Raw genomic sequence first — 10,920 nt, forward strand, 5'->3', positions numbered from 1 at the left:
CGAGAAGCCTATAGATTTGGGTAAAGCCAAACCGGTTGAGGCGGGGGTTAAGAGTTTAACCTCTTAACTCCCGCCTGAACCGAGAGGATCTTTTTCCTCACGTCATCAGATTTTTTTCCCCAAATTTTTTCGCTGGGTATTCAACTAATTTTTGTAACTTTTTTGTAACTTTTTTGTCACATTTTTGTCGTTTTTTCGTCAATTTTTTATCACATTTTTGTCATTTTTTTGTCAAATTTTTATCACATTTTTGTCAATTTTTTCACATTTTGTCACATTTTTGTCACATTTTTTTGTCACATTTTTTTCACTTTTTCGTCAATTTTGTATCAAATTTTTGTAATTTTTTGTTACATTTTGTTCATTTTTTTGGTCACATTTTTGTAATTTTTCTGTCAAATTTTTATCACATTTTTGTCATTTTTTGTCATATTTTTGCCACTTTTTCATACATTTTTCGTCACTTTTTTGTCAATGTTTTCTCACTTTTTTGTCACATTTCCATCATTGTTTTCGTCTCAGTTTTGTTGCTATTTTCACACCTTTTTTTTCCAGAAGCTTTTGGACCAAACTGGAGAAAATGTGCTCGGTTCAGGTGGGAGTTAAGAGGTCAAAAAACACAACGTAACACGCAGAATGACAAAAGAACTCCATTACCCATAATCCCCTCGCCCTCCGCGCAGCCGCAGTCGGAGCCGTGTTTCGTGACGCTGCTGATGTTGTTGTCTTAACCCAGTTTTGGAGCCTCTCTCTCGGCTCCGTTTGAGCTCCTAACCCCCGCCGCAGTTATGTAGCCCACAGCCCGAGGACTTTACCCTCTCCGTGACCCCCGACTTTACCTTTAGCCACTATTTATTTGACATTTGGCGGCTTTTCTCGCCACATTTCTGCCGCTTCGTTCGGCGTCGAGCTAACAGCAGCTAGCCACACGGAGAAGCTACAAACAAGAACAGAACGAGCAGCTGCTTCGGGTTTTTTTTAGGGGGTTTGTTTGTCTTTGAAACCAGCCGAGGACCTGATCTACGGCTGGAGAGGCTGTGAACTGAGTCAAAGAAGAGAGAAGATTCCGCGTTTTCGCTGACTGATGCCGCAGAAGTTGTGAGAATGTGGCAAAGCGTGGGGCTCACTTTGCTGGTCATCGTGGCCACGCTCGTGTGCGCGCTGCTCTTCATGCTTTTCGGTGAGTTTCTGTTGCATTACCGGGAAAACGGGCAATAAGTCACTGTATTTGACTGGAAACAGACCCGTATCGTCAGGCTGGGCGATACTGGTAAAAGTTGATATCGATTTTTTTGGGCACTCGATAATGGTGATGAAGCGATATTTTTGCAAATCATCAGAAATGTGCTGCAAACATGTTAGTTTATATCACATACAAAAAAATATTGTCCGGGACAGACGACAAAAGGGCAAAAAAAAAAACAATTCCCCCACACATTTTCCCACCATTTCCCCACTTTTGAAAATTTCCCGCCAATTTTCCTTATTTCCCCCCCATATTTGCTTTATTTCTTATACATTTTGTTCTCGCTTTTAAAACATTTGTTTAACCTCTTAACTCCCACCTGAACATGTTTTCTTCTGTTCTCCAAATTCTCCAAATCTAAAAGCTTCTTCAAAACAGCGATAAAAAAGAAATAAAGAGAATGAGGATGTAAACTCAACAAAAAAGCGATAAAAAGCGTTAAAAATGACATAAAATCAACAAAAAGGTGACAAAAGGGCAGCAAAAAAATGACAAAAATCCAGCAAAAAAAATGACAAAAATCCAGCAAAAAAAATGATAAAAATCCAGCAGAAAAATTACAAAAATACAGCAAAAAAAGACAAAAATTAGAGGTGGGAATAGATTATTTTTTTTAATCTAGATTAATCTAGATTAATTTTGAAATTAATCTAGATTAATCTTTTATCGCTTTTTTGTTAATCTAGATTAATCTAGATTAATCTAGATTAATCTAGATTAAAATGTCTCGCTTGAATTCTGCGGAAGCCATTCAGAATATGTGTGCTACCCAAATAATGACTAAAAGTAAGTCTTTGAGAACGAGTTTCTCGAGTCAGGTGGTGCGTTAGACCAGGGGCTCATCTCCTGTTTCCAAAATGCATCACAAACTGCTTGAGAACGTTCTACTATGATAATTGGTGATGAAAATAATTCATGTTCAAGAAGATGCACTTGTGTTTACTAACTGTTTATTCAGTTAAACATGAATTTTGAGCTGTAGGTCGACATTAGAGGTCCTGATGAACTGTGTACAGTCAGTAGCTTTGTGTCAATCCATTTTCTGGTGACAAACTAAATCTCCTCTTCTGCAACTATGACCTGCTACAGAAAAAAGATCTGGGACTTTAATGGTGCTCTTATCGGTGCTTTAAAAGAAAAAAGAAAAACGTTAGATAGAGGCTACTGTATATAGGCAATGTAGCCTAGGCCAATATTTTTTATTAAACTTTTTTATGACACATTTACTCTGCACTTGGACCTAATGTATTCACAAGTTGTGCAAACACTTAATATATGGGAGGTAAAATACAAGTATAGACCAAAATGTAAAGTGTAATATTTTTCAAAATAATCTAGTAAGTAAAGGATTAAGTGTCATAGTTTGTTAATCAGGCTGTTGGTTAAGGAAAGGCGAGTTTTTCACAAATGCGTGGAAAAAACGGACAAATAATTTGCAGTCTGATACACTTTGCTTGCGCCAGAGCCCTCAGGCCGGAATACTTTAAGCCCTGCATAAAATATCTCGGTGAAAGTCATCATAGCAGAGGATAGACCGAGCTCCCAACCCAGCTTTGAGAATAGATTAACGGCGATATTTTTTTTATCGCGCGATAAGAGTCTTGCGTTAACGCAGCACGTTAACGCAGTTAACGGCCCACCACTAACAAAAATACAGCAAAAAAATGACAAAAATCCAGCAGAAAAAGGACAAAAATCCAGCAAAAAAGGGACAAAAACCCAGCAAAAAAAAGACAAAAATCCAGCAAAAAAAAGACAAAAATCCAGCAAAAAAAGACAAAAATCCAGCAAAAAAGGGACAAAAATCCAGCAAAAAAAAAGACAAAAATCCAGCAAAAAAATGTCAAAAATTCTGCAGAATAAAGACAAAAATCCAGCAGAAAAATGTCAAAAATTCAGCAGAAAAAAAGACAAAAATCCTGCAGAAAAGTAATAAAAAAGTGACAAAAACACATAAGGGAAATAAAAAGTGACGACAATGGCAAAGAGGAGAGAATGGATTTGGTTTTTGCGGGTGGTAACAGGTTAAGAAAAGAGTGAGTGAAAAATGGAGGGAAGAAAACAAAGAATATGAGGGGAAATTAGGAAAGAAATTTGGGAACATTTTTTTATTTCCTATTTTTCCCAATAAAAAAAATCTATGCACAATTTCTCCCTGTTCCCATTTCTTGACATCAGAGATAAACTCGATTGGGTAATTTAGCAGATCTTCCAAACAGTCCTGTCGATATTATCGTGTAGCCGATATATCGCACCTGTGACATGACGCTGATGGTTCTAATGTGGACTGAATGTCAGATTTGTTTCTCCTGAGGTTTGGTCTATTTTTACTTCTGCCGAGGACGAGTCCCGGCTCAGGTTTGTTCTGAAGCTCCGCTCGCTGCAGGAATGCGGAGCGTCCTCTCGCTCGCCGCTAATTTTAGATTCACGTTTTGATCACTGTGGAGATAAAGTCGGCTAATGCACGAACTCGGGCTGAAGGTGCATCGTTATTGTATCGCGATATGAACATTCAAGATATTAATCTCGCTAAAGCATTGATATAAATCCGGGTTAGGCAAGTTTTCTTAACGGAGGGCCGAAGCCGCCAGTTTTAGGCCAAAGTAAAGCACTACACTGGAAACAATACCATCTTAAATGAGATAAATGACTTAAAATTGCTTGAATAAAGGTTCTTTATGTTGAATTTGAGTCTGTTTGGACTAATCTAAGACAAAGATACAAATGCTGATGCCAATGGAACGAGCATAAATCCACTTTGAAATCAGACAAATGAACTTTTACTTTTAAAAAGATTTGTTTTTCACTTGAAATGATACAATATATTCTGAGTTAACCCCTTAACTCCCACATGAACCGAGCACATTTTCTCCAGTTTGGCTTTACCACAGTCAAAAAGCTTCTGGAAAAAAGGTGTGAAAATAGCGACAGAACTGAGACGAAAACAATTATGGAAATGTGACAAAAAAAGTGAGAAAACATTGATGAAAAAGTGGCAAAAATGTCACAAAAATGTCACAAGAAATTGACAAAAACGTGACAAAAACGTGACAAAAAAATGACAAAAATGTGATAAAACTTTGACAAAAAATTACAAAAAAATGACAAAAATGTGACAAAAATGTGACAAAAATGTGACAAAAATGTGACAAAAAAATGACAAATTACAAAAAATGACCAAACAATGTTTGACAAAAATGTGATAAAAAATGACAAAAAAAGTTACAAAAATTAGTTTAATACCCAACAAAAAAAATGCTGGAAAAAAAATGTGATGACGTGAGGAAAAAGATCCTCTCGGTTCAGGCGGGAGTTAAGAGGTTAAGAGAATAATGACTTGTTCCATTGGTGATAAGATGTTTTATTTGATCTAAGACCAAATCAACTCAAACTGTAGATTGAATCTCTTAATTCAAGTAGGTTTCTGTCATTTCTTCCTTAAAGTTATTATTATTTTTCCCGTGCACTTTCTACAAATGCCGGAGTTGTGCATAATATGACCTTATTTGGTGCATTGACAGTATTTCTCCCATTTAACCCAAAAAATGTTAAAGTGCTCTCTGATTTGTGTAGTAATGTTTCTCAAAATCATCTTGAGGGCCAGAGGTGCTGTGCTGGAGGGCCGGATTGGCCCCCGGGCCTGGCGTTGCCGACCCCTGATATTAATGATCTAGATTCTTCTCAATAAAACTGCACTCTTTTGTATTAAGATGTTTTTATTTTCTGAAAAATGTTGATTTCATTGAACCCGCAGTTCTATCGTATTGAGATATGAAACGCGCCCCAAAAACTTCCCCTGATTTGACCTGGTCTTGAGGCCGAGCTTAAGGTCAGTCCAGAGGGAACAAACCCGGTCTTTCAAGTCAGAGGCTTTTCATTTAGTTTCATTAAGTCTTGGTTTTGTCCTTATTCCTCCCGAGTCCGTCACGTTACCGATGTTCAAGGGCTGATGATGCTAATCTGTGATACTGAGATGTTTTACCGATTTGTTTCAGTTCAGTTCAGTTTATTATGAATATACAGTAAAAACGTTCACATATTCGTTCAAGGAATAATGCATATTCATAAATGGGACACTCTTGAAGCAGCAGTTAGTTTATATATGGGGCCCAAAATAAGACACAACATTAAGAAACACAAACATACATTAATACATTAATAACCTATTAAACATTACCACCATTTTGTACCTATTTCCTACCTAACCTAACTAACCTAACCTACTCTAATCTAAAACTACCTTACCTTACTTTTACTACCTTAGGAATGCATCAATTAAAAAGGGTACACACTATATGCTCACACACGTTTCAATACCATATGTTCCTTATGTTCCTTCCTAATTGAAAAGTTTTTTTTTTTTTTTTTCAGCAAGTTGTGACAAAACAAAACTCCAAAACAAAAAAACAGGACCAAGACGAGGCAAAAATGAATGAGGAAAATTAGAAAAGAAATTGAACTTAACCTCTTTACCACCCGCCTGAGCCAAATGCATTCTGTCCTCTTTGGCTGTTATATAGGCCTGTGTAACGCCTCATTTGAAAGCTAAGACCCACAAAACTGATCTTTTCATCGCGTTGTTGCTGTGTTGTCTCACCTTTTATTTTTTCCTTTTATTTTTTTCCATTTTTGTCACATTTTTGTTGATTTTTGTAATTTTTTTGGTTGAGTTTTTGTCACATCTTTGTTGCGTTTACATCCTTGTTTTCTCATTTTTTGTGGCTGTTTTTGTGCTTTTTTCCCAAGAATCTTTTTGATTAGGCTAAAGCCAAACTGGAGAAAACGGGATCCGTTCAGGTGGGAGTTAAGAGGTTAAGCCAATATACAAGCCTTCAAAATGTGCTTAAGGCTTTGTTAATGTGCATTTAGTTTACAGTTTTGTTTACACAATGAGATCCATTGTTTACTTGCACTTGTTCTTAAATCCACGACAAGTCATGGACTTAATCCATTTAATCCAGTCAGGCCTTGAGTCATCGGTGAATCCGGTCTGACTCCAGCCTGAGGTCGACACTTCTGAAGAAATGAAAAGTAACTCTGGTGTTATCGAGGTTTTGAACCAGGGCACAGGATCATAATGACATTTCTTTTTAGAAGAAGTTCATGTCCACGGTCAGGAAATGCGAAAAATAATTGGGTGGAAAATGGGAAAGTGTTTCTTCCCTTTTGTCGTCTGTTCAGGACAATTATCTGACCTGTCGGGCGAGAGTCTCCACGGCCCGAGGTCGGGGCCAAACCGGTCTGACCAGGTTTGGCCCCGACCTCGGGCCGTGGCCGAAGCCGCTCGACTGGTACTAACGTGACGTGACGTGAACAGACTGATTGGCCGAGAGAGAGGACGGGGGCTGCAACTTTTGTCATCGATAAATCTACACAGGGTATCCGTGGGGTCCTAAAAAGTCTTTAAAAAATTCAAGAATCCAAATTTAAGGCCTTAAAAAGTCTCAAATTCGGCCTATTTGGTCTTAAATCTATGGTAAACTGGTCTTAAAAATAAATTATTTTCGCACAATTTAGTTTAAAAAGTTGACAAGTAAAGTCACAGCAGCACCGATGAGGAGCCGGTGCCGCTCATGGTCCGAGAGGGCGAAGCGACGCTGACGCACTGGCCGCCGCCACAAACAACGTAAACTCAGCGATAGTGGAGGCAGAAGGACTCTCCTTCAGAGCTTTATCCTCCACAAACAACGTAAACTCAGCGATAGTCAAGGCAGAAGGACTCTCCTTCAGAGCTTTATCCTCCACAAACAACGTAAACTCAGCGATAGTCGAGGCAGAAGGACTCTCCTTCAGAGCTTTATCCTCCACAAACAACGTAAACTCAGCGATAGTCGAGGCAGAAGGACTCTCCTTTAGAGCTTTATCCTCCACAAACAACGTAAACTCAGCGATAGTCGAGGCAGAAGGACTCTCCTTCAGAGCTTTATCCACCACAAACAACGTAAACTCAGCGATAGTCGAGGCAGAAGGACTCTCCTTCAGAGCTTTATCCTCCACAAACAACGTAAACTCAGCGATAGTCAAGGCAGAAGGACTCTCCTTCAGAGCTTTATCCTCCACAAACAACGTAAACTCAGCGATAGTCGAGGCAGAAGGACTCTCCTTCAGAGCTTTATCCTCCACAAACAACGTAAACTCAGCGATAGTCGAGGCAGAAGGACTCTCCTTCAGAGCTTTATCCTCCACAAACAATGTAAACTCAGCGATAGTCGAGCGAGGCAGAAGGACTCTCCTTCAGAGCTTTGTCATGCGGGTGGAGTCGCTGAAGGACAACGAGATCATCGACCCGGCCGAGGACAGGAACTTCTACATCACCGTGGACACAACCTGATCATCAAGCAGGCGCGTCTGTCCCACACGGCCAACTACACCTGTGTGGCCAAGAACATCAGGGCCAAGCGCAAGAGCTCCACCGCCGTGGTCATCGTCTACGGATTTCCCATCAACCAGTGCTCCTCCTGTGACCAAAACAGTGAAGATGGCGGCCGCGACACAACGATCTTTCACCAAAGAAAAAAAAGAGTGGTGCGCACTGAATGGGTGCTGCTGCCGGATGCTCTCTCATCAAATGCAATTTCTCCATCTGTGAGATCAATAAAGTACCATCTTATCTTATCCTCCACAAACAACGTAAACTCAGCGATAGTCGAGTGAGGCAGAAGGACTCTCCTTCAGAGCTTTATCCGCCCAAAAAAACACTGAAGTCAGCAGAGTTTAGGAATCCAGAACATGACTGAGGTGTCGCTGATGGATCCGTAACGCTGCTGTCGGTGGAAAGACACGTCCAATCAGGGGCGGACTGGCCATGTGTCCATTCTGGAAGAGCACAGAGGGGCCACCAGTCCCGCCTCAACTGAGCTTTACCCAAATCTAAAAGCTAAAAAGAAAAGCGTCAAAATAGCGAGAAAAAGAGGATGAAAACAAAACAAAAATGTGCTGGAAAAGCAACAAAAAAGTGACAAAAAATTTGATGAAAAGGCAACAAAAACATGAGAAAAACACAGACAAAAAAAACTACAAAAACATGAGAAAAACACAATATAAAGTGATCGAAAAAATAATGAAAAAAAAACAACAAAAATATGACAAAAATGACGTGACGAAAAGTTTCCATCACTTTTGTCGGTCTTAGCTTTCAAATGAGACGTTACATTGTTTATCTCCAGTCGAGGAGCTTTTAGATTTGGGTAAAGCCCAGTATAAAAAAACATGAATCTAAAAGGAATTCCGTGGAGCATGGTGCACCACAAGGTTCAATTTTGGGACCATTATTATTTATTATTTATATTCATGATTTTGCTTCTGTTTCTACGACCACCTTTCCCGCTCTTTTTACTGACGATACCAATAAAAAATAAATAAATAAAAAGTCGACCTGGGTTAAGGCGGGGGGTAAGAGGTTGAAATGTGTTATTTGTGGAAATGCACAATTACGCTAATTTGGGCCAGGCTGGTCAGAGTCCAGGGCTGTTTTTCAGTCCCAGTCCGGCCCTGCGTCCAATATGAAACAACGTGGAGATAATCCTTCGCTGTAAATATCCAACTCAAGGTCATGAACGGCATCATTGATTGACTGCGGAATTCTTCCGCAGTCAATTATTGGTTTTCATGTTCTTTATTATTATTCCTCTTCCATCTTTTTCCCGATTTTCTAGAGCTTTCAGCACCTTCATGCTTTGTGCAATTTATGCAAGTTATGCATCAAAACGTTCCGCATGTTGAGGAGAAGGTGCTATTACTTTTGGGACTTCTGCAATTTACGGTTTTTCCGCAATCGGCCAAAATGTCGGAGATTTTTCCCATTGACTTATAATGGGGCTGCCGCAAATCCATGCTTTTCTGCACTTTTTTCTGCATTTTCTGCAATTTCTGCACTTTGTGCATGTTCAGCTTCTGCAACTTGTGGGTTTTGAGAAAAAATTGTCCTTCTGCAGTTTTACAGTTTTTTTATACGAGAGTTTGAAATTTTTGCATTGGTGTGTATGGGGGGAATCCAGCCAATGGGGCGACTCCGCCTTTCAGCCATTTGTGCTTCTGCCAATCAAGCACTGAGGCCATTTCAACAGTTTGACCAGTTTATGGAATATAAAAGTTTATGCAACATTAACAATTTATGCAAATTAACCACTTTATGGGATTTAACCAGTTAATGCATTTTAAACCGTTTATGCAACTGAAGAGTTTATGCCATTTAGGATTCATGAATTTTAAAGAGTTTATGCAATTTACATAATTTATGCAAATTAACCCATTCATGCATTTTACCACTTTATGCAGTTTATACAGTTTATGCAACATGACATTTTATGCATTTTACCAGTTTATGCTAATTAGATTATGCAAATTAAGCAATGTATGCAATTTGAACAGTTTATGCAATTTCTGCATTCGCTTCCCGCAATTCCGCAGTCAATCGCAATGGCGCAGCCATTGCATTTCTAGTTCACAATAAAGTTTGTCCAAATGTTGGGAAACACAAAGCGAACGCTCCTCTGCTCAGGGACAGAAGGAAAGAGAAAGTCCTGTTACTTTAGAAACACGTTTCTCACTTTGTTCATCAAAACATCTGACAAACAAGTTTAGAAAACATCAAACCCAGACGAGATTCTGGCCTAATAATAATATCATTAAAATGATAATTATTTAGTTGTAAAGTTGACAGTGTTTTGTTCTTTGCAAACGAGTGGAAAAGCTGCTTTTATTTTTAGAAACAGTGAATGTTTAACCAGCTCAAGTATTACAAAGCATTTTAAATACAAAAACTAAATATCTGTTGTTTTCTTTCATTCAGTCGATAATTGTGAGTAATTATTCAATCTCAATATTCTTATTATGGGATAAGGTTGTTAAGAGATGTGAAAAATGAAGTTCTTACATTTGTACATCCCACTGTGAAATCAAAAACAACAGTTTGACACTTGGATTTTTGTGACAGTGATTTTCTTTACAGTCCATTTATATATTGCGCGTTCAAAAACAGGTCTTCTTTTGGAGATTCTGTGGTCTTAAAAAGGTCTTAAAAAGGTCTTAAAAAGTCTTAAATTTGACTTGTCTCTGCAGATACCCTGTCTACAGAATACCTTTACAATAAATCACTCATTTCCTCTCTCTCCTGCCCCCTCCAGGCTGGTACGTGGTGTGGCAGCTCTTCCTGTCCAAGTTCAAGTTCCTGCGCGAGCTGGTGGGCGACGCCACGACCCCTCCGGCCGACGCCCAGGACCCCAAGTCCCAGAGCGAGTCCAAGTCCGAGCAGCGCCAGAGCAACGCGGCGGCGCTGAGAACCCGACCCAAGACGGCGAGGCAGAGACTGGCCTCGCCCGAGACCTCGTAAGAAACCAGACGGAGACGAGACGGAGACGAGACGGAGACAAGACGAGACGAAGAATACGAGACGAATACGAGACTGAGAACCCGACCCAAGACGGCGAGGCAGAGACTGGCCTCGCCCGAGACCTCGTAAGAAACCAGACGGAGACGAGACGGAGACGAGACGGAGAATACGAGACGAGACGAAGAATACGAGACGAATACAAGACAGAGAACCCGACCCAAGACGGCGAGGCAGAGACTGGCCTCGCCCGAGACCTCGTAAGAAACGAGACGGATACGAGACAAAGAATACGAGACGAAGACAAGACGGAGAATACGAGACGAAGAATACGAGACGAATACAA

The 10,920-nt window shown here is 39.8% G+C and overlaps 1 protein-coding gene across 1 annotated transcript; it reads left to right on the forward strand.

The window, feature by feature from the left end:
* Nucleotides 1-700: 700 nt before the first annotated feature.
* Nucleotides 701-10,587, forward strand: smim13 (small integral membrane protein 13). The gene is made up of 2 exons (XM_079571100.1): nt 701-1,180; nt 10,372-10,587. Exons 1-2 carry the CDS (start codon nt 1,105-1,107, stop codon nt 10,575-10,577), a joined length of 282 nt encoding a protein of 93 aa, XP_079427226.1. The 5' UTR covers nt 701-1,104; the 3' UTR covers nt 10,578-10,587.
* Nucleotides 10,588-10,920: the final 333 nt, after the last annotated feature.

This window comes from Gobius niger (assembly GCF_951799975.1).
Source record: "Gobius niger genome assembly, chromosome: 14".
Classification (NCBI taxonomy): Eukaryota; Metazoa; Chordata; class Actinopteri; order Gobiiformes; family Gobiidae; genus Gobius; species Gobius niger.

Excerpts from the sequence above, each read along its gene's own strand:
- smim13 (XM_079571100.1), top strand. The coding sequence starts at position 1,105 with ATGTGGCAAAGCGTGGGGCTCACTTTGCTGGTCATCGTGGCCACGCTC. Across the intron at positions 1,181-10,371 it reads GCTGCTCTTCATGCTTTTCG|GCTGGTACGTGGTGTGGCAG; the intron begins GTGAGTTTCTGT and ends TGCCCCCTCCAG.